We start from the raw sequence: 24,166 nt of genomic DNA on the forward strand, positions 1-24,166 counted from the left end.
AGGTGACAGCGTCAACAAACCGCCCCCTCCCCTTCAGATGTTACTGTCAGTGCATAATGGCGACGCTGAAGTTCGCTTCTGATTCGTCGCTTCCGATTCTGCAGTTAAGGGGAAAGTTAAAGGAAACTTAACTTCCAGTAGGCTATGTGAGCCACAGATCCAATCATATTTATTTATTCATTTTTATTTAACTCCTCTTAGGCCTACTGACGTGGAAGCCTGTCAGACAGTATGGATAAAGTCTCAGCACTGTCTGAAATAAACACATCAGTGAGAACTTAATAGCACTTGTATGTTGAATGTAACAAAACTTGAATGTAACAAATGGAGATTTCACTACTTTTCACCAGAACCAAATTGGACCAGGTCTAGGTCTAATTAGACTGGTCATATCTGGACTAATCTGAACTATCCAAGAGAAGCTGAGCTGTGAAAAGAAAAAAATGTGAGAAATGACAATGCTATTTTTTAGCCTACAGTAGGTGAGATCCCCCAAAACAATCAAACAACCATCCAAAACATCTTTATCAATGGTAAATTCATTTTTCCACACTCTTTACCTTCACTCTAACAACCTCACAGAGTCTGCTAATGTCATTTTAAGATTAAGATTTCCTTTATTGTTATTGTGGCCTTTATTGTTATTGTGGCCTGTATATATATATATATATTTCTCATTTATAGATCACAACTAGGCTATTTGGTTGTATTTCTAAGCAGCCAAAACAAAAATTATTCAAGTATAAAGATGGAACACTGAACTGCATAGGCTACAGTCATTTAATTGCATTTGTATTAGGATATCAACAATTGGGACAAGTGAAACACACACACACAGTCAGTCAGTCAGTCAGTCAGTCAGTCAGTCAGTCAGTCAGTCAGTCAGTCAGTCAGTCAGTCAGTGATGTGTGAGGCTGTTTGTGATTTAAATGTCCTTTGTGGATTAAAACGACTGTGTCTTTAACAGTCTCTGACTTCTCCTGGATAATCCGGTCCAGACTTGACCAGTCTAAACAAAAGTATTTTTTCACCTGGACCTGGTCCAACGTTGGTCGCTCAGCACTTAAAGTTAAGTGTCCCTTAACTTTGTTTTCCCCCTTAGCTGCTTCCTTAAGCGGAACGGCGTCGAATGAGGAGCTGACTTCAGCCTCGCCTGTGGATGACAGCGGAGCTGCGGGACTGAAACAAGTGTCAGAGCCGCTGTCGGACAAAGTAGCTGGGATACAGACCGGAGCTCATCATCATCCTGCTGGAGGCGACGGCTTATCGCTCCACACCGAGGCCGACAGAGAGCGCTTCAGCGTCGGCTCGAGTATTTTAATTAAACCACACGGAGAGAAGAGGCAGACAGAGCTGGTCTCAACTCCACTCGTAACCGGCTTTCTCTTTATTTATTTATTTATTTATTTATTTGTTTGTTCATTTATTTATTTTCTCTCCGGGAACAGTAGGCTATCGGTATCACCTGGATGCGATGACCGACTCGGGTGTGGACAGCAAGGCGGAGGTGAAACAAGCCACCAAATATGTGAAAGAGACGGAGAACGTAGCGGAGAAATACTCCGCGATGACTGTGAGCAAAAACAGCAGCGATGTGAACATGAACGTCGGGGAGATGCCGTCCGCTGCCTTCACCGCAGTCCCCACTCTCAAATCCGTCAAGAAGGTAAAGGACAACCCGATGCCCCCGTGTGCGTGTGTGTGTGTGTGTTTGTGTGTGTGTGAGCCGTGGGCAGGCACGTGTGAGGAGGATATAAATCCAGGCTGGTGCGCATTGCAGTGAATAGCTACAACATAGGTCATGGAGTTGTGCGCGCTCCTGTGCTCATGTAACATCCTCATTTGTAATTTCCAGGCCAAAGTTAAAAGCAGAGAGGTTAATCGGGCTGTGCTGCGCTGTCGGATGTGATACTGCAGTGAATGTTACAGAGCCATCATCACTGTGTGTGTGTGTGGTACTCCATCCCAGGCCAAAGCTGCTAAGTGGGAAATCATCAAACATTCAGACTGTGAGCTAAAGAAGCAGCTCTGTTGTATTCAGTCTAATCATACTCTCTTTCTATAGCCTATTATTACCGAGGTAACAGCATGTAATTAAAAGAGGAGCCTCCATAACTATCAGAAAATAGTTAGTCTGCCTTCACGGAGCCTTCCTGTTTATTTAAACCTCACTGTCATGCCAACATCCTGCAGGCGAGAAACAACCAAAAGCCAAGCTGAGCTCTTAAACCCTCTGCAAAGTGGAGAAATACACGAGCTGACATACGTGAGCTTGGGCAGTGGGTCTGTGTGCTGAGCTGTGGGGTCTCTCTGAAGGTTTGGGTTTAGGTGTAGGGTCAAGTCTAAACCTGTAAACATGAATCATGTCTGTAACAAGTTAACTCATCCCCATGTTGTGATATGATATTACACATCATCAGAAAGAAAGAGTATATAAAACTGTAGCTGGAGGTGCACCCGTGAGAAAAAAGGCCTCACATTTCTTGGCTGTTATACAATGGCACAGAACAATCATCACACTGAAAGACTCCCCTGAGGTGGCTGCTCATATCATTACAGATCCACCGCCATGTGTAACAGCTGGCACAAGGCAGGCAGTGGGTAAACATGAAACAGACCGAGCTGAGGGCTCCCTTATGTCTCTCATCTGAGCTCACCTGCTCAGATCTTGATAGGAAAAACTCCTCTTTTTTTTGGGTTAGTCTCCTTTGTGCTGAGCTTCAGGTTTATTGATCCATAAGCTGAAGGTGGATGCATTTTTGTCACAGAGGTGGTGATGAAATTCTCTGTGAATGTTTTTTTTTTTTTAAGGTCGTGGCCTCAAGGTGACCTTTGACTTGTGACACCTGTGCTTCTTTACTGATGCCCTCTGTGGGTAAAACATATTGTATTTCCACTGAGGTCAGCTGTACAAACCTTATCGCTATATTTATTACACGATAGCAGTTTCACAATGTCAGTGTATCACAGCATCAACTACGTTTGATGTTGATCACGATGTCGTTGCCTTTTCTTTTGCCTCGTCGTTACATAATCTGAGATGTTTGTGGCATCTTTGTACTTGTGATGTTTTTCGGTTTCGGTCGAGATGGTGAGCAGCATCACACCTCTGTTACGCTCTGACATGTTGGCCAGCTGGTGTTCAGATTAACGTGATTGCATAGTAGAAATCAGCCAAAAGCATCGCGGCACTGGAAAAATCTCAGGAAAACTAAAGCTTAATGTTGGGAAAGTGCAGTGTCTGAGGGAGACGGTCAATCCCAAACAGACCGCCAGAGATCATCGAAGGTTAAAGACACTAAACTAAATATTTGCTAAAGATGGTATAAATCGATATGCTCATATACCTTCTGTCTGTTTCACTTCTTTTCCCTCTGTCTAAAATGTAAACATAATCATTTATACCATCACTATTAAATTAACTAGTCAACATAAGCCTAAAAAAATCATAGATGACTAAACATTAAAGTTTTTTTTGACCATAAGAGCTGGACATAATAATGAGAATAATGAAAACACCTGTTTTCCCAGCAGCGGGGTTCACAGACTTCAGAGTATTAGCTCAGACCCCCTGTCTGACAAGGCAATAATGTGTGGACTGTTAGCCGCCTCAGGGAGCCTGATTGAAAACATATTGGATGGTAGAGCTGAGCGCAGTGCTCTTGAAAACAAAGCAGTATGTTATGAATAAATGTGAGAGCCCTGTGTCAAACCGAGCCACTAGTTAGCACGAGGAAAATGAGTAAAACAAGTGCCGCAAATGAGTGGAAAATCTAATTAAAATGATCACACAGGAAAATGAAGAGTTGGACGTCGTGTTGAACTTACTAGGCCTCCGCATTGTCACCTAATCAGCTGAAAGGTGCAGTGAGCTCTAACAATCAATGTTACAAATTAAATGAACTATGAGGGAATGTGTACGTGTGTGTGTGTGTGTGTGTGTGTGGGTGAGTCAAAGCACACCACGACTCTGCCTCCTCTCAGCAGTTACACAATACGCCCCCCTGAGGATGAGACCATGAGTCTGCTCATGCATCGTCATGTTTTATCTGATCCTTGTGGACAGTTTCACACAGTCTCAAAAGGATTCGTAGCTCATTTTCAGCTTTATCTCGTCTTGTTTGTCTGCCAACATTATGGCATTATGGTGTTTCATGAAGGTCAAATACAGATTTAAAAAAAAAATCCCACCTGGTAAGTTTAAATTACATCATAGAGACATACCGATTGGTGAATGATCAAGAAACAAATCTTGAGAGAGACTCAGAGGTGAAAGTTAAAGAGAATTAAATGCTGATGGCATCACATACACTGGACTAATATTCATCAAGATTGTCACATTTTCTGCATAGACTGATGAGCTAAGAATAATTTAAAGATGTAAAGAACACAAAACCAACATGTGCAACAGGTAAATGACACATTTTCACTTTTACACTCCTTTAAAGTTCCCATATTGTATGGACGCACTTTCCCATGTCTCTCAATATAAAGAAGCTCCAAGCAGCAACTGTGTCTTAAAACAAACTGTCAGGGCTTCCTTAATTTTGTGATGTCACAATAATACAGTCAGGACCCAAAGGACAATCATAGACCCACCATCCAACTTCTTTAAAAGTTGTTTTAACTTTATTGACAATACAATAGTAAGAGGTCATTCTGTCACAGCTAGTAAGCCACAACACAGAAGAAAGCCGTTTTTGGAGGTCAGGAGGCACAGAAATATCAGAGACTAATGGCTAAAGTTTACATTTTCTGAACTACAGGAGCATTTTAATTCAGTCTCCTCCGTCTGTTTGACCCATTTCAGTGCTGACTGACCATTAGCATTTGCAATTATTTACCAATGAGTCTCATTATAAATTATTTGTGATCTGAGTGTGCGTCACTCAGAAAACAGTGAGCTAACTGGAAGAGAGACTCTGAGACATAAAATGTTCTGTTCTTGCTAGAGCTCCTAAAAGAAGCATGAGAGTGGATATGTAAAACTGTATTTAGATTTTTTTTGGTACTTAAATAACACACATATAAATGTGTCTTCTTGTAAGTAAATTCCTTTATTGTCCCGAAACGGGCAAGTGTTTTTGCAGCAACTGCTTCAACATTTAAAATACATGACAGGCAACAAGGAGATGGAAAGACAAAGAGACAAAGAGCACGGCACTACAACAATGATGGCAGGTAAAAAGCAACAAGCCACTATAAAAATCAACAAGAAATAGATAAAACAACAATAGATCAAAATCTAAAAATACATGGACATAACCATAATACAATAAGTGCAAAACAAAGTGACTGCGTGACTACCTCCTTTTCCCCGCATTAAGGAGGGTGATAGCTGTAATGAGTATTTGTATCTGTTGGGAGACTCTTGTGCATCAAAACATCAAATAAACCACTGAAGTGTGAAATATGGAACTTTTAAATCAAACCAGCTTTGTCTAGAAATAGTTTCTGGTCTGTTTCTTTATAATGTTCATGAAAACTGTAAGTCTGCCACCGTCTACACAAGTGAAGCACTGTTTTTGCCCCACAGTGTGACCTATATTAACATTGGGGGTAAAGTCGCCATAGGCTGAGAAATATAGCACATCGGTACTGACTAGTCTCATAATTTTCTAGCTGTGTTCTCAGCTGTGCCTGTATTTAAAAACCAGTTACACTACATTATTTGTTATCACAATTCTGCCTCTCTTCATATTTACCTTCTCATTTTGCAGCCTTGGCGACAAAATGATATCAGTGTTGATATTGTAAATACCAGTGTCTCATTCCCATGTGTTTGTTTATGAAGAATGGTTTTGCATCACCTTGATTTTCATGTTCTATGAAGTAGAACATGACGACTGGAGTATGTGACAATGAGCACAATTTATAGCTTTAGGGAGCTAAAGGTCACATAGTTCTGGAGGAAGGATTAACTCGCCGTATGTTTTTTTGCACAACACGGTGTAATCCGTCATGCATGTGTTGATGTAAGTAGTTGCCTTTGCAGACCAAAGGAAGTGCAGTGATTATAGAACAACTGTGCTTTTTGTCTTGAGCGTTACTTTAACTGTTATAGCACAGTGTAACTTCACAATGATATTTCAGACTGTCTGTCTTTGACTTGTTGAACGTGACTACTGTGAGTAATCACCACACAAAGATCTGCGTGGATTAGACTGTCTGAATCATAGGGTCTGAATGGCTTTTCAGTTAGATGGCACTGTAGAGCATTAGTGGTGTCTGGCTAAGTAGTTGGTGTTGCCTTATGCCAGGCCTACACTGAACCCTTTACACCGCCGGCTCACGGCCGCACCACAGCTTAAGTCTGTGACCTGGCCTGCTATCTAGAAGGGAAAGAGTATTTTTAGCCATAAGATGGGACTGGATGGACCGCTTATTGATGCAGCAGCAGCAGCAGCAGGCTAACGCAAACAGGGTTTAATTCCTGCCTGTCAATCCCCCTTTATTTAGTAGTCTGAATCAGGGATGCACACTGAAAGTAGAAGCTGAAGCCAGGGCGTTCTGTGTGTTTTCTCTGTATTTTTTTCTTGTTTGTGTTTATACATGCCAACATTTTTTAGTCCCTGCAATTTGTCCCTGTATTTGCTCTCTCAGCATTTAAAAAAAGCTGCCATATAATATAACCTACTAACTTAAGCAGCTGGTCGTCAAGGGCAGAACCAGGGAAAATGAGAGAGTGAATGGGAGAGAGAGAGAGAGAGAGAGAGAGGCTCAGTTGGAGTCAACCTCCCTTTTCTCTCCAGGCCTCCTCTCTCTCTCTTTCTCTCTCTCCAGGTTGGCCATTAGAAATCAGAATAATAGGTGGGAACCTCCCCCCGGCTCTGCCTGGGAGTGTTCTGGGATAATAGCATCAGGGACACCTAGTACCATCACACAGAGGACATACAGGCACAGGGAAGTAGGCTGGAAAACTGGAGAGATCAGGCAGCCATGGCACACAAACATGGGCACGGGAGAGAGAGGGTGAGTTGCCTCTAATGCATCACCAGGAAATCATCAAAGATAGTGGATAACCCACACAGATGTGCTGGAGTTACCTTGGGCATGTTACAACTTTTCTGTCTTCTTTTTGCACTTGTGTAGAGTGAGCTCTTTCTTACAAAGTCCACATAGATATGTTATTTTCTTACCTGTAAACTCCTGTAAATTCAGGTCGAAGTACAGCTCTTTTCCTCCAGTGGTCAAGTTTACTCACACAGCTCACCTGATTGTGATAGTTCATTGTGCAAGAGTAGCGGAAACCTAATGCCGTCCTAAGTAACACTGTGCAATTCATTATTAATTAGATTAACCTCTTGTTTTCCTTAAACTGACCCTGACTTTTCTGTCAAAGAAGCAAGGAAGAACGGTGCAGAAATTCAAGGCGTTGTGCAAAAACCTCCACTGAATCCTCAGGTGTCCAAACTGATGCAAAGTAAACTTAAAACTACTACTGGTATTTTTTCAAGTGTGTGAGATAGAGTGCACTCTAAATTGTGAAAGCGGAGACATGCAGAGATCTCACCAGTTCACACTGTCTCACAAGCTTCTTGAGTTTCTCTTTACAGACACAGTAGATTGTTGAAGCCCAGGTGTCACTGCCCAGGGAAGGTTGGAGTCAAGATATAAACAGTGAAAAACAAAGTCAGTTCTGTCAGCGTTTTATCCGTCGGTTCTTTATGTTTGAATGGCCCAAAGTCATAGCGGTAATTTTAACCAACGAGAAGAAGGAGAAGTCCAGATGTGTTCAGGTTATAATCATACTTTCTGATCGTAAATCAGTTTCAGCTTCCACTAACATTTGTGTGGTAAATGCCAGGTAACGTGCATACCACTTTCACTCAGCTGTGATCTCACACTCAGAAACATATCCTCATAGCAGCATCACGTGTGACAGTGTAAATAACAACAGCATCGGTTTAATGTCCTGTCATTGCTCTTCAGCGTCTTAATCTTAGACATGTGGGTCCTGGCTGACATCGGTACATGCAGTGCACATCACACTCAAATGTTACTCAAGCCGCTGTTGTGAGTCTGGCATTCATGTTTTCCCGGATTTATCATCTGTGTGTTGTGTCAACTCTGCCGGCCTGCACATTAGTTTGTAGTCCAAACACATTCTATGGACATGTAAAATAAGAGACGGAGGAAATCCTACAGCGGCGAGACAATGAATGAAGATCAGGGAGGATGGCGTCGTGAGTGTTTAAGGAAGCGAACAAACCAACGTAGACGTAAAAGCACAGGACAGTAAGGAGCCTTTACCCCTGAGAACGGCACTAGTCAACTCATGTGAACTGCCAAAACATGCATATTACAAAAACTAACTCTGCAACAATATCACTTAGCAGCCACAGCAAGGAGCAAATGAAAAGATAAGGGAACGTAGGAAGACATTGTTCAAGAAAGAAAGTTGGGTGAAGGCCTGCCTGCATTAAAAAGAAACGTGTTGAAAGTCCACGACTCTCGACTGCTTGACGTTTTACAATGTTGTGACATTACACAACGAGACACAACATCAAGTGGCGAGCTTGGACTTGAGCCAACACACTTGCCGCTAAGCCACCGAGCCGCCTGCAGGTTTTCTTGGAAAGGCCAAGTGAGAGAGTGGCCAGATCCCTGTGCAGCACCCCATCAGGCTTTTTGCACCATAGAGGTACCATGTGTTTTTAGCCTTGATTTTATATTAGCGCTTCAATCTGTTGCTGAACTGACAGCGGTGGATCTGTTGGCAATGTCAGTCAGGGTGATGCACAGATCATTTCATAGTGGTCATCACAGAGTTCAGACCTGATCTCCACCTGCAGATGTCCTATTTCGGTAAAATGCTGAATAAAGTGGTTCTCTGTGGTCATGTCCAGAAACAGCTGTTTTTTCTACAGTCCCATTAATTCACAGGACCTGGTGTAAGTAAAACAGCACCTAGAGCTTCATCCACCTGGGCTTCTACGTATGCAAAGATACTGTGAATAGTTTCTGCATTCAGAACGCGCTTGTTTCTGTCTAAATGTATATAATCATCAGATTCTTTATAAGTAGACTGCTCTCCACTATATCCTAACTGACCCAGATTACTAAAGGGCCTGTGGGTTATGTCTCCTGCTGTGTCTAATGTTGACGGGCTGACTCTTGTCTACTACCGGTCTTGCCAGATTGTTACAGTTTCAGGGTGTTAAATTGACACTCAGTGGATTTGTCAGATCTTCAGTCTAATTGTAGCCTGCCAAGGCCTAAATAAAGCCAAACTCACACCAGGCACCGGCTTTTATTTAGTAGCTGAATGATACAAGTTTTAAAAGAAATGTGGATCAAAGTCTGTTTGTAACCCCACAAACTGTCCAGTGGGGACTGTTTTGTCCAGAAAAAAGCCAGGCTAGCTGTGTGCTGGTCCACTTTATGTGTTCCCAGGTCTTTGATCTTAGGCCCTTTGAAGGGTTAGTTTGACACGATGAACCACACCAACAACTGAAGCCTCTGTATTTGAACAAAGCATAAATCATAGCGCAGCAGAGTGCATCTAAAAATAGGCATCAGCCCCCCTTCTCTTGATCCACCTGTGAGTTACTGTAACAGGCTCAGGTGATTTACCTTTGAAAGGACACTTTTAGTGGCCGAAATAGCAAAAAGAGCTCAAATATATAACAGGAGAGTGTCCGTATATTGCCTACACTGTATAACTGGGAGTGCATCACTGTTTATGTGTGATGATGATGTTTCCATTTGTTTCTCCCTCCCCTGAATTTATCATGTCATAGTTTGCCTATTTTTCAGCCTGGGTTTATACTATGCACCATTTTGTCCCGATTTCCTGCAGATCCAGTTTGCAAACGCAGAGGACAAACAGGAATTCACTAAGTACCCGACCAAGGCAGGCCGCCGCTCTCTCTCTCGCTCCATCTCCCAGTCCTCCACAGACAGCTACAGCTCAGGTACTGCACACCTAAAACTACTTCTCCCTGTATATACTTTATATATAAGAGCTGAAGTGTGTACTCGCGCATCATTATAATCATTTCTATTTTTCTACAAGCATTTACCATATACTAAATATATGCACACAAGTACAGTAGAGTTTACAGGAAATACACACACACAAGCTCCATCTTCCACACAATGGATTTCAAGTATATATTTCATAATTGGCTCTTTTGAAACCTTTTCCACAATAGTGACCCTTTGTGTTGTCGTTTCCCCAGCTGCGTCCTACACCGACAGCTCCGATGATGAAACTTCCCCGCGGGACAAAGCCCAGGTCAACACCCACGGCAGCAGCGACTTCTGCGTGAAGAACATCAAGCAGGCTGAATTTGGCCGCCGAGAAATAGAGATTGCAGAACAAGGTACGTCTGTGACCTCAGTGGCACGTTGTCGCTGTTTCGATGATGAGGAACAATTTTCCACTGCGGAAACAGAAAATGGATCCTTTGATGATTCACTCGTTGCGTTTTGAACTCGGCGGGTTCGAGTTAGAGGCTGGATGTGCAGCATTTGGTCTCTTATGGCATCACTTTATACCTGCACAGAGAGGCAGTTGTGAACATGCTGTATCAACCATTTATACAAAGAGAGCTTTGAGCTACCTGTTGTGACTTTGTCCCCAGATAAGTATCACATGGCATCTGTTCTGCTGCTTAGACACTATTTGATAAAGGTCCTCTCCTCCTGATCTCACCGTTTATGACCCAAGGCTGAGGCAGTGTCAATATTATACTGGAAACATGATCAGAGCTCTTTCTCTCTGCTCTATTCATCACTGGTTACTAATTTTCTTCTTCTGATACATCCTCTTTCATCTTGAGCATTTTGTTTTTTTTGCTTATTCGCTGTTATGTCGTCTGTCTCTCTGGCTGTGTACATTGCCCACATGAGTGATAAGTAGGCGTGAGTGCTTGTGAAGTGTTCTTCAGGCTTAAAACCTGGAGAGCAACAGCTGTTGCTGGCGTTGTTGTTCAATCAGGCTCCATTTTATAGCCTTTTACCGCGCATTCACCTTGTAGAAAGGGCTTATTTTAGTATTCAGAAGGGTCTGTCATTCTGGTCTATAACAAAACAAAACGTGACTTCCGTGTCCTTTCAGCCTCTCTCACTTTGTGCTCGTTCTGCTCCTCCACAGACATGTCTGCCCTGATCTCCTTAAGGAAGAGAGCCCAGGGGGAGAAACCACTAGCTGGGGCCAAGATCGTTGGCTGCACCCACATCACTGCACAGACTGCAGTACGTCCTCCTGTCCTGTTCACTGCAGATCCTCCTGCTGTTCGTTATCACTGCTACGTGTTCATGTAATTGTTTATTCCATGCTTCCCTTTTAGGTCCTGATTGAAACCCTGGTAGCCCTCGGGGCCCAGTGTCGCTGGACTGCCTGTAACATCTACTCCACTCAGAATGAGGTGGCTGCTGCTCTTGCTGAAACAGGTGAGATCCTCTCCTCTCTGCGGTCAGTGGCTTTTAAACAGCTTGTAATGTGGAACCAAGAAGAGCAGATCACTATGCAGTATTATCAAGTTTTGTATGATTTCAAAAAATTAGGTGTGTGTGTGTTTTGCTTCCCGCAGGAGTACCTGTGTTTGCGTGGAAGGGTGAGTCAGAGGATGACTTCTGGTGGTGCATCGATCGCTGTGTCAACACTGAGGGCTGGCAGGCCAATATGGTACAGATCCGACAATCCCATGATAAATTGAACAGCAGCATTAATCTGTTCCCCTCTGTCACCTCTATCCGTGGGCTCTACCCTGCTATTATAGCCCGGGGCTTTGATTGTGAAGGTTATTTTTCATGCTGTCAGCTGATTTCTTTCTCTTAGATCCTGGATGATGGTGGAGACTTAACCCACTGGGTGTACAAGAAGTATCCCAGTGTCTTCAAGAAAGTCCGAGGCATTGTGGAGGAGAGTGTCACTGGGGTGCACAGGTTAGCCCAGACTTCCTCTCTGGCAACTGGCTCTTTTAGTCACGTCTTTGTTCATAAGCACACAGGGACTGTATTTAATGTTAATGAGTAAAAGGTGAATTGTTGATAAAGCGCTGACTGTTGGCAAGATATTTGAACATTTTCACATCTGTCCAACAGCTGTAACAGCCCATAGTGGACAATGAATAGGAAGACTATTGCAATTTTTTTTTTAATTTTTAATTTTTTTAATTATTGGTATTGATCAGACTCCTTCATTTTGTGCTGCCTGATACTAAGGATATAAAGGATATAAGGATATAAAATAAAAAATAACTATTGATCATTGTAAACTGTTACACCCCCATTTTGTTGGCCCCAAACAGCATAACAACAGTCCGCCACTGACCCTCAAACCCACACAAAGACACTAATAAAAATAGGAAAAGGTTTAATAAACATAAGTATGGAATAGGACATTAAACTAAACCAAACAAACCCCAAGCTGAGAGGCAGGCAAGCCCATAACATAAACAAAGGTGTACAGTGTTTCATTGTCATTTGTTAATATGCATACTACAATGTACATGTGCTGTACTGTATACCATATATCCACATCACTGTCATGTCGTCTGACCTTGTGATGGCTGTTCCCCCTCTGTCAATCAGTGCAGCACATTTCATAATTTCCTCTCAACACGCTCAAGGCAGTTATATAATATGATTATATTAGTATTATTACACGCTGACTCTGTACATTGAAAAGGTCACTGGCCTGATTTGGCCGGAGCCTATTTGAGAAACATGACAGAGCTCGACCACGGCTAACAGCAGCTGTGCACGTACAACTCTCAGTGGAATCAATTATCCATGTGCTCCGGAAAGTGTAATGTCACACAGGATTGCAATCCAGTTTGTGTGTGGACATTGTACCTGAAACGTCTTTCCTTGTGTGTCCTCTCAGATTGTACCAGTTGTCAAAGGCTGGCAAGCTGTGCGTCCCTGCCATGAATGTCAACGACTCAGTCACCAAGCAGAAATTCGACAACCTTTACTGCTGCCGTGAATCTATCCTGGATGGGTGAGGAGAATCGATCATCCAGAGAGCTAGCCATTGTTTGCTCTTGCTTGTTGTGTAGTGTGAAGATTTGTTGTATTTGAGGCATGAAGATGGGTTAAAGTGTGTTATTTTGCTTGTGTCTGCCAGCTTGAAGAGGACCACAGATATAATGTTTGGAGGCAAACAAGTCGTTGTGTGTGGTTATGGAGAGGTGAATCGTTCTTTGATTTAAAAAAAAAAAACATCTCACTTTAGATGGAATGACTGGGTTTTCACTGCTGCAGCAATTGTCTTTTACACATTGTATAATTATGTTTATATCTACTGCACTTTTCTGTGGTCTGTAGGTGGGGAAAGGCTGCTGCACTGCTCTTAAAGCCCTGGGAGCCATTGTGTGCATCACCGAGATTGACCCCATCTGCGCCCTGCAGGCATGGTGAGTCACTAAACCATTACCAGTCAGCACCGCTCCATCATTAAATGTGCTCTCCTCTGTCCCTGTGTTGTGCATCAGATTAGCAGTGTTGCAAACAGAACAATGAATCTGATCGTTTGTTTCAAGTTGCTCTCACTAAAAAATTCTGTTTGTGTTTCCACACAGCATGGACGGTTTCCGAGTGGTCAAGCTGAGTGAGGTCATCCGGCAGATGGACGTGGTGATAACGTGCACTGGTACTGTGCCCCATGCAATCATATTTATTACTTCTGCTTTGATGATCACAGTGTTTCCAGCCCATAAATACACATTTCATTTCAATATCCCAGCTGGCGTCTTTCATCTGAATGCTAAAAAGCTGTTTTGGCCTGTCTGTTAGACAACAATCACACAAGTCATTATCACTTCTGTACAATTGTAAATCCATAGTTACAGCAGAAACAAAAGTTGTATTTATTTTCCCACCCTCTGCAAATATGGTTTAGTCTCAGTTCAGTGACTTGTTTATCTTTTTCCATAAATACAGGCAACAAGAACGTTGTTACCAGAGAACAGCTCGACCGAATGAAGAATGGCTGCATTGTCTGCAATATGGGACATTCCAATACTGAGATTGATGTGGTAATACATCTATGTAACATGTGTGTGTGTATGTTTTGAACAAATGTCTGGGAAATTTTTATTTACATTTCCAGCTCTGCACACACAGTGAGATGTAGTTGAGTGTAAGCCTCAATAAAAGCCCAGAAGAAAAACAAGTCATGTGACATTCCTCTTCACACATACAACCCTTGAAACTAAATTTCCAGCTGTTCTAAAAAAAAAATACATCTTCTCGAAGTCCAAATATGTCCCAGTAGACTGAGTAAAAATGGCCTCATGTCCAGTTCCTCATTTGACCTTGTCTGGCTTTAAATCCAGAAAGCTTCCTCTAAGTAACTGGACTGGACTGACTCATGACTGAATGATTCATGCTATGCACATTTATGTTCTTTGTCCTTGTCTCTTGAAGTTTAACCTTTCATTTTTTACACTGACATGTCAATAAATAAATGACCAGATTTGCACAGTCACCCTGCTCACCTCGAAACTTTTACCTGTTGATCTCAGACTGATTGTCTTTTATGTCTTTAGGCGAGTCTGCGCAGCCCTGAGCTGACCTGGGAGAGGGTTCGCTCTCAGGTTGACCACATCATCTGGCCAGATGGAAAGAGGGTTGTCCTGCTGGCAGAGGTAATGTCCCACCACTACACTTTAAAATGTAAAACTTTGAATTACTAGATTTACCTCAGTAGTCTTAAACCAGCCATTGAAAGTATCTAGCTGTTAAATCAGAGGTGTTTTATTATATTGGGATGTGATATGTTCAATATTGTAATGTTATTATGGAAGCTGCCACAAAAACTGTGGGTCACCTAGCGTAGAGATAAAGTACTGAAAATTGAATTGAATTCCTCTTTTGGTCAGGGTAGGAGAGAAGTCTCAGCCAACAGCCGCTGTGAATTTGGTGGTTTAGCGTGTCATGCTTAAACTTTTGAACTGTTGTTTTCATATGGTGCAGTTCATACTTGCACTCTATAATTTCTCAGGGTCGCCTCTTAAACCTCAGCTGTTCCACTGTGCCTACGTTTGTGCTGTCCATCACTGCTACAACTCAGGTCAGTAGTTTTGTCACTTTACGACAGATGCTGAAGGGACAGCTGTCTTTCTTAGCACCACCATCCTGCTGTCCTGTAGTAACATGTACTGTAATTTCCTGTGGTAGCTTTATGAGTCTTACAGTGAGTGTGTGGTCTGTGATATTTGTAGGCCCTGGCTCTGATCGAGTTGTTCAATGCTCCAGAGGGACGTTATAAACAGGATGTGTATCTCCTTCCCAAGAAGATGGGTAAGAGCCGACACTATTTATACAGAAACTACTCTTTAACTTTAGTGCGTAGGCTACATGATGACAGAAATTACTTGGGAAGAGGCTGTATCAGTTCACCCATATGTTGCTCATTGATGCCACCCTGTGACTTGACCATAAAACTACACCATAGAGCAAAGCAAACATGTTGAACTGTAAGGTGGAGCACATTTCCATCTAGAAAATATGGATTTCAATCTGTCTTTTCCTGCCAGATGAGTATGTGGCCAGTTTGCACCTACCAAACTTTGATGCCCACCTGACAGAGCTGTCTGATGAGCAGGCCAAATACATGGGCCTCAACAAGAACGGCCCCTTCAAACCCAATTATTACAGGTAAGTAATGTACTGGTGCGCTTCTTTAACTTTTCTCTTTTATGCTTACCATTCGCATAATGTATGATAATTCTACATGTGTTCAATAACACTTTGTTTTGTTCACAGGTATTAATGGAAGAGTCTGATTGTGTGATCTGCGAAACACGGTGGCCCTCGGATGAACAGAGAAATCTATTTTATTTTCTAAATTGCTACAAAACGGAGGAATTATTTTACTTATGCTGAATGTAACTTATTAACAGCACTTCAGACATGGTGTTAAATATGATAAATAAGACATGTAGGAAACATATAATGTATAACCAACTAACAATTTTACATGTCTCGTCATGTGTTAAAAAACAGAGCTTGCTTGCATGCTTTCATGTGTACGTTCTTGTTTAGTTGCTCCTGCTTATTTTACTAGATCACTATAGAGTTTTAGATTTGTTAGTTTACCCTATTTACGCACCGTGCCAAACAATGGTCGTAAGAATGAAACAGAAGACAACATTTATGTTTTGTCCGTCAATGGCATTAAGATTTTATTAGTACATTCCATGAGCCAGAGTTTAGGTTGAACCATAACAAACTCTGTATTACGATGTACATTGTAAATGTTTTAGAGATGTTTCGTTTTATATGTGTAAAAATGATCTAACTGAATGGTATCTGCATACATGTCCTAGAAGGTAACATCCAGTCATCCTTTTTTATTACAACAAAGCATAGTGACTGATATATAGCCCACTTGTTATATAAAAATACAACCCGATGTGGTTGAACAACCCCATGAAATTATAGTAGTCTTTGAGTGATAGCTATTTAAATTCATGAGTTGTGGTGTTGGCATTCAGCGCTCACCGTAAATTGATCTTGAATCACCCAGAGCTTCTCCTCAACAGCTGCGAAGCAAAGAGATGTTTAATGTGCTAATAACAGATCAATGTTAGAGATAACAGGCTGAGTCCCTTGCTAAAAAAGGAAGTCAGAAAAGTTGGGGCGAAGGAGCCAGTAAAACATCTATAAACTTCTGTTACACTTCATAACAACTTTCCATTTGCTCACTCAAATTCCAGCGGTGATCCCACTCACTGAAAAGTATTTTGACTGTATAATACCTTCAAGGCCATGCTATGATTGTGCCTTTTTAAATCATTTACAACAAACAAATGTCAGCACTGACCTTAATTAAATGAACATTCCTCTTTTGTAACATCACATCTACGGCGGTACATTTAATGTCTTCCTTCCACTGCTTCTTGTATTAAGTGTAACTCTACTGAATGAGCTATATCTTGTGAAAAATCCTAGTAATTTCCTTTGCCATATTATTGTCAATGTCTTAATTTGATCAAAATGCACAAGTGTATACTATGTATCTAAAAGAATGCATTAAATCAGCAATAAAACAAAGTCCTTTTAACAGAGAAAAGTTACTCTCACACTTCAACACGTCTCCCTGAAGGAGCCTTACTGCTACATTCTCCACATTGTGTTCCCTCATCGTCAGCCCTGCCGGCCGAGTGTCAAACTACTGTCTCACTCTCGAATATTCAGGCTCTCTCGCACCAGGCCAGCTGCATTAGTTGCTAAAATTAACAGTTGAGTCACTGAGTTTGGAGGAGGGGATTGTGAGGTGGGGAGGGTTCTGGAAACCTGGTTGAAACTATATAAGTGATGGGCCCAGCATTTCAGAAGAACGACACAGAGTCAAAAGCTGACACCAGGAGACTACTCTGAAGAAAAACTTCCAACTTCTCTGAGCAGCACAACTCTTATCACTGAAAGTAAGTAGCAACTGATTTTAAATTAATCTGATAATGGCTTTGAATGAGAACAAACTTCTTCATGTTAATATTTGTCTGTGATGATGTAAGACATATCTTCAGACTTTAATTTGTCCAACTTAAAAGCTTACATTAAGCAGTTGTACTGTATCAGTTGGTCATTGGTCATGGTCATTAACAGTGATTTGAAGTTAATTTCACTCATCATTTAACAAAACCATTGAATTTGGATATTTGATAAGTTGATAAAAGAAAAGAAAGCTTATAGTTTTAGACATTTTCTAAACAGAAAAAATTCTCATTCATTTAATACATAAAGAGATAGCCTAAGTTGGATCATTCAAACTTTCATTCATACATTAGATCAAACAGTCCCCTCCATAATAATCCTAATAATAAAGTTTTTGATTCAGCATTTCCCAAATTTTAACTGCATTTTCAAATCCCATGTGATTTCTCTTTAATTTTTCTAGGAACTTGAAGGAACAAGCAAGATGTCCTCAGCTAAGGGATTATCCATTGGTATTGATCTGGGCACCACCTATTCTTGTGTTGGGGTTTTCCAGCATGGCAAAGTGGAGATCATCGCCAACGACCAGGGTAACAGAACGACTCCGAGCTATGTGGCCTTTACTGACACAGAGAGGCTCATTGGAGATGCTGCCAAGAACCAGGTGGCCATGAACCCCAGCAATACAGTCTTTGACGCAAAACGACTGATCGGAAGAAAGTTTAACGACTCCGTTGTCCAGGCAGACATGAAACACTGGCCTTTCAAGGTGATCAGCGATAACGGAAAGCCCAAAGTTCAGGTGGAGTACAAAGGTGAGACCAAGGCTTTCTACCCAGAAGAAATCTCGTCCATGGTCTTGGTTAAAATGAAGGAGATAGCTGAGGCTTATCTGGGACAGAAGGTGACAAATGCAGTCATCACAGTGCCAGCTTATTTCAACGACTCTCAGAGACAAGCCACTAAGGACGCAGGAGTGATCTCTGGATTGAATGTCCTGAGGATCATCAATGAGCCCACAGCAGCAGCCATTGCCTACGGTCTAGACAAAGGAAAAAGAGGAGAGCGCAACGTGCTCATCTTTGATCTTGGTGGAGGCACCTTTGACGTGTCCATCCTGACCATTGAGGATGGCATCTTTGAGGTAAAAGCCACTGCAGGAGACACACATCTTGGTGGGGAGGACTTTGACAACCGGATGGTCAACCACTTCGTAGAGGAATTTAAAAGAAAGCACAAGAAGGACATCAGCCAAAATAAGAGAGCGGTGAGGAGGCTGCGTACAGCTTGTGAGAGAGCAAAGAGGACCCTGTCCTCCAGCACTCAGGCCAGCATTGAGATCGACTCTCTGTTTGAGGGCATCGATTTCTACACCTCCATCACAAGGGCTCGCTTTGAGGAGCTCAACTCAGAGCTCTTCAGGGGAACACTGGAGCCAGTTGAGAAATCCCTCCAGGATGCCAAGCTGGATAAGTCCAAGATCCATGAGATTGTCCTGGTTGGCGGCTCTACAAGAATTCCCAAGATCCAGAAGCTATTGCAGGATTTCTTTAATGGCAGAGAACTGAACAAGAGCATTAATCCTGATGAAGCCGTGGCCTACGGTGCAGCAGTCCAGGCTGCTATCCTAATGGGTGACACTTCCAAGAACGTCCAAGATCTGCTGTTGCTGGATGTGGCTCCCCTGTCTTTGGGCATTGAGACTGCAGGTGGAGTGATGACACCATTGATAAAGCGCAACACCACCATCCCTTCCAAGCAGACCCAGATCTTCTCCACATACTCAGATAACCAGCCAGGTGTCCTGATTCAGGTGTTTGAGGGTGAGAGAGCCATGACCAAGGATAACAACCTGCTGGGCAAGTTTGAGCTCACAGGTATCCCTCCAGCTCCCAGAGGGGTCCCACAGATCGAGGTAACCTTTGACATAGATGCCAATGGCATTCTTAATGTGTCTGCTGTTGACAAAAGCACCGGCAAAGAAAACAAAATCACCATCACCAATGACAAGGGCCGCCTTAGCAAGGAAGAGATTGAGCGAATGGTGCAGGATGCTGATAAGTACAAAGCTGAGGACGATGTGCAGAGGGAGAAGGTTGCAGCAAAGAACTCACTGGAGTCGTATGCCTACCACATGAAGAGCAGTGTCGAGGATGAGAATATGAAAGGAAAAATTAAGGAGGAGGATCGAAAGATGGTCATCGACAAGTGCAACCAAACAATCTCCTGGCTGGAGAACAACCAGCTGGCAGAGAAGGACGAGTATGAGCATCAGCAGAATGAACTAGAGAAGGTGTGCAAGCCGATTGTGACAAAGATGTACCAGGGAGCAGCGCCAGCAGGAGGCAGCAGCAACCAGGCAGGAGGCAACTCTCAGGGCCCCACTATTGAGGAAGTAGACTAAAATGTCTGTATACAGGATGTCTTTATATATATCTATAGTAACACCCTTGTATATCATTGTTGTTTGGTATCACAAATGTTGTCATTTCCTGTCTTAATAAAACTCCTTACAATGATCGACTGATGAACATTTTGAGATGTCAGAATTAATAGGAAAACGAAAACCAGTGAAGCTGATTAGGTCAATGACTGTGGTCACTTTATTCTTGCGATCCAGGCAGTGAATACCGTCTGATACGGCCCCAGACCCAGAGACCTGCCTTGGTTAGGAGTGTTTATCACTATGTGTCAACTACGATCAAGTGAAATGATGAACACCTCGGTGGGGCCTGTGTATCTTTTCTTTCACTTTTGTAATGCTCTTTCATGGACACACGTTAAATCTGAGAGTATGTGGTGTATTATTTAGATACAACACTTGGTATGGTCCACAGAGAGTCACATTAAGAAGAATCAATTAGGAGCAACAGATTAGTCTTGCTGCAGTGCCACGTTTGTCCCTGGTCAAACGTGGCACCTGGTGATCCAGGTAATACACTTACCTGGATCACCACAGCCTCTGTATTGATTATTATTAGCCAGCGTACAATCATGGCACTTGGTAATGTCTTTGATGTGCCTCTGCATGACCTGTTGTCCTTGTTAATACACAGATTAATGTAATGAATGTGTGTCCTCTGCAAACTGTTGTGTTTAACGGCAGTTCTACTGCTTGTTGAACAGATTGAAATTGGTTGTTTTTTCTACACAAAGATTCACATTAAACCTTTTTTAGTGCGTTTGACAATGTTCTCGCAACAAATAAATTACGTTACCTCAAAAAAATTGAATAGTTAGTTATAATTCTTATCTGGCATCAACATAATACTAATGGATTATGCATATCCATGCTCACCTCTAAATCCGATCTGTAAGTATTAAATATTTTCTTTTAACAACATTATTTCTAAATATAGAAATGTGAGATGATCACTCTTTGGGGTAAGTCGGTAATGCTTCCATAGGAATTTGAATGCACTTGATGCTAGAAATGGCCATTATGTTTGATGTGTGATGATTTCAATCATCTTTAACATACTCCTCCCTCTTAGACAGTGATGGTAACAGAGCAGAAAATATTTTAACCCAATTGTTCCCCTCAGAATCTCTGACTCAGCCTAAATCCTTGAACATGTCACAACACAGGAAGAAAAGGGTGTTTGATAATACAATAAACACCTGAAAAGACACTAAAAATGAACACACATTTGTGAAAACTCATTTATAAAATATAGGGGATTAAAAAGTAAAGACTTCTACTAAGAAGCTTATCATGAACTCTGTAATCCAAGGGGGAATGACTAAAAATCATAGAAAAACATGAAATAATTCAAACTTAAAAAGAGAAAAGAAACTAAGGGGTTTAAACAAAAAACGTGTCTACATGTTAAGAAGTAAAAAATAACTTAAACATCTGCATTTTATTATCTAATATTTAAATATTATTATATTTAAAAACACCAGCAGATACAAATTAAAAAGATATGAAATAAAGGATATCTATGAGATAATACTACTCACTATAAAAAGGCAAAATCCTGTCTACCGATTCTGAAATGTTAAAGTGAAACGGTTTGTTCATATTTAGAGGGAATGAGACTTGAAACTACATCTTAAAGACTCAAAGTTATCTAGAGAATAAAATGAAGTTCATCATTATTACCAACTGAAGCATTTATTTGATGAAGCAGAAATGGATGGGAGACCACTGTGCCCTGGCCCTTTGTTCAAGGGACGAGGACATGATGTCAAAACTCTGATCTCATCCACATCCACCTGTAGGCAGCTGAGAGACTCTGGATTGGATCTCCTGCTGCTCTCCTCCCGTTGGTCTTTCCTTTCCTTCAGAGCGATGGTGAGTGGAGATGACCATGGAGCAAAGACAGAGTGGTTCTCACCCACAGAAAAACTGGAGGTATAGGTAAAAACCAACACTTGGTTTGTCTGATGGGACAACAGCAGTGTCACAGTGTCCTCTCCCTGAAGCAGCTGTAATGTGCCCTCTGTCTCTTCTTTCCTCTTTCTCAGCAGGACACATTTTTTGGCAGCGGAAGGTGAGAGGCTTTTGTCCATTTAATATTGTTTTTGTTTTTTTCCAATTGAAAGTGCACTAGAGTATGAACAATAGAAATGATCATAGCATGAATGTATTTTCTCACTGTTCATATGTGAACAAACTGAAAAAATAAAATGGTTTCTTTTCTATAAGATGTCACTCGTACGGTGTACATTTTAGGACATCCTCAGGATCAGACTTCAGTGTCAGACCTCAGATGAAAAGGTATATGGTCTGAGGAAAACCTCTGTCATACTCGCACCAAACTTCATCAGGTCTTCATCACTAAGCCTTCAGAGTTAGACTGAACGGCATCGCACGTTACGCCGTCATTTATAAGCTCTCAGAATCATTCTCAACGGCATCGCACGTTACGCCGTCATTTATAAGCTCTCAGAATCATTCTCAACGGCATCGCACGTTACGCCGTCATTTATAAGCTCTCAGAATCAGCCTGAACAGCATCGCACGTTACGCCGTCATTTATAAGCTCTCAGAATCAGCCTGAACGGCATCGCACGTTACGCCGTCATTTATAAGCTCTCAGAATCAGCCTGAACAGCATCGCACGTTACGCCGTCATCTATAAGCTCTCAGAATCATTCTCAACGGCATCGCACGTTACGCCGTCATTTATAAACTCTCAGAATCATTCTCAACGGCATCGCACGTTACGCCGTCATTTATAAACTCTCAGAATCAGCCTGAACGGCATCATGAAAAAATATGTCACAGTGTGTATCAGGACAACAGCTGATTCGCCAGCAACGACGCTGAAGTTCGCTTCCAACACACACACACACACACACACACACACACACACACACACACACACACACACACACACACACACACACACACACACACACACACACACACACACCTCGATTGCCTTCGTATTATCCTCGTCTTATTTTGAAAACCGGAAGTCATCTCGCTTGGTTCTAAACTAGCGCTAGCTTTGTCGGTGGACTCGGAGCATTCGCCGTAAGTTCTATGATACGGGCGCAGTTAAAATGTTTGTGCGGCTGGCTTGACTCCGCGAAGACGAACGACGGCTCATTTGACCGCAGTACATAGGCTAACAATAAATCATTGCAACAACTGAATGACTGGCCCCTTAGGGTTCACAGCATTCTCTGGCCATTTGTATCATTTTTGAGCTGCCTAAGTGAATTTCCCTTTAGTCTATCTATCAATCTAACTATCTATCTATCTATCTATCTGTCTATCTATCTATCTATCTATCTATCTCCATCCATCCATCCATCCACCGTTTGAATAAAAAATTAAACTGGAACAACAGTTATTTCAAAATATAAATTCTTTATTTGAAACTGCATCTTTTATATTCATGGATTGCAGTGACGTCACGTCGAAGTGACCCCTAATACATCCATGAGTGACCCATACATGTGTATGGAAGTGACCGCTGCCGTATTTGTGTCCAATTTGACACTTCTCATCATGAGAGCATGCAAACCGCAGGATGGAAATGACAGTTTCTTGACAAAATGACAGGGTTTTTCATAGGCTACATCCTGTCTCGGTTTATTTCTCCATAATAGACAAACTCTATATTATCCCAAGTAGGACACGATTCATGAGTGAATTAATTTCATCCCATCGCAGTTATCTGATGGTGAGAGAACTTTTACATTTTTTCTCAATTGCTTTGGTGCTTTTTTCACATCACTCTTAACATTTGCACAACAGTTAGTGCATTTCTCAAAACAATTATTACCAACTGCAAAACCTAAGTGGACAACCTGCAAAAGCGCATCACTTGGTACACTTGCTCAAAATGGATAGTCCATCCCTCAAAAGCAAGTAATTATGTCAGTGAAACTGTCAGTGTCGTCAAAATGAGAAGTCCTGACATCATCGTTTTTGAAGAAGACAGTCAAATGGCTTTGTCATGTTTTCATTATGGCACTTTATTCTCTATGTGTTTTTCAATCCAAAAAAAGATACTACCTGAAAATACTCAAGACAGCACCATACACTATACAGCCATGTGAAGTAGGTCTACAGTTACACATTAGGCTACTGGATGTAGTGGAGCTACTGAATGTTTCAAATTTTTACTGCATGCTCTTTGCAATTCTTATTTGTTCACAGCATTGTGCAAAGAGTAGGATTTTCATCTTTTAGGGAAATCTTTACTGTGTTTGCTGTAATACTAGCTACAGTAGGCTACAGTAAATCTGTTCTCTTGTGAAGCTGTAAGTCTAAATGTAAATCTAAAATATGATTGTCCCACTGTGGCTT

General features: G+C 41.8%; 2 protein-coding genes across 4 annotated transcripts; both read left to right on the top strand.

Moving 5' to 3' along the window:
- Nucleotides 1-1,127: 1,127 nt before the first annotated feature.
- Nucleotides 1,128-17,032, top strand: ahcyl1 (adenosylhomocysteinase-like 1). 3 transcript variants are annotated; one of them, XM_085781817.1, is made up of 17 exons: nucleotides 1,128-1,666; nucleotides 9,803-9,917; nucleotides 10,185-10,328; nucleotides 11,102-11,202; nucleotides 11,298-11,400; nucleotides 11,541-11,635; nucleotides 11,789-11,895; nucleotides 12,839-12,955; nucleotides 13,082-13,145; nucleotides 13,282-13,370; nucleotides 13,536-13,606; nucleotides 13,897-13,991; nucleotides 14,505-14,603; nucleotides 14,960-15,028; nucleotides 15,180-15,258; nucleotides 15,495-15,615; nucleotides 15,724-17,032. In XM_085781817.1, the coding sequence occupies exons 1-17, from the start codon at nucleotides 1,475-1,477 to the stop codon at nucleotides 15,728-15,730; spliced, it is 1,668 nt and encodes a 555-aa protein (XP_085637943.1). In that variant the 5' UTR covers nucleotides 1,128-1,474; the 3' UTR covers nucleotides 15,731-17,032. The 3 variants fall into 3 exon arrangements, with proteins under 3 accessions (XP_085637943.1, XP_085637944.1, XP_085637945.1); XM_085781819.1 differs by lacking the exon at nucleotides 1,128-1,666 and adding an exon at nucleotides 6,718-6,972; XM_085781818.1 differs by lacking the exon at nucleotides 15,724-17,032 and having other exon boundaries at nucleotides 1,156-1,666; nucleotides 15,495-15,619.
- Nucleotides 17,033-17,297: 265 nt separating this feature from the next.
- hspa1b (heat shock protein family A (Hsp70) member 1B) lies at nucleotides 17,298-21,171 on the top strand. The gene is made up of 2 exons (XM_085781833.1): nucleotides 17,298-17,387; nucleotides 17,861-21,171. The coding sequence occupies exon 2, from the start codon at nucleotides 17,882-17,884 to the stop codon at nucleotides 19,799-19,801; it is 1,920 nt and encodes a 639-aa protein (XP_085637959.1). The 5' UTR covers nucleotides 17,298-17,387; nucleotides 17,861-17,881; the 3' UTR covers nucleotides 19,802-21,171.
- Nucleotides 21,172-24,166: the final 2,995 nt, after the last annotated feature.

This window comes from Trachurus japonicus, chromosome 7, assembly GCF_045865225.1.
Source record: "Trachurus japonicus isolate A0001 chromosome 7, Traja_1.0".
NCBI lineage: Eukaryota > Metazoa > Chordata > Actinopteri > Carangiformes > Carangidae > Trachurus > Trachurus japonicus.

Coding starts and splice junctions, on each gene's coding strand:
- ahcyl1 (XM_085781817.1), top strand. CDS start 1,475: ATGACCGACTCGGGTGTGGACAGCAAGGCGGAGGTGAAACAAGCCACC. Junction 1,667..9,802: donor CTCTCAAATCCGTCAAGAAG/GTAAAGGACAAC, acceptor GATTTCCTGCAG/ATCCAGTTTGCAAACGCAGA. Junction 9,918..10,184: donor CACAGACAGCTACAGCTCAG/GTACTGCACACC, acceptor TCGTTTCCCCAG/CTGCGTCCTACACCGACAGC.
- hspa1b (XM_085781833.1), top strand. CDS start 17,882: ATGTCCTCAGCTAAGGGATTATCCATTGGTATTGATCTGGGCACCACC.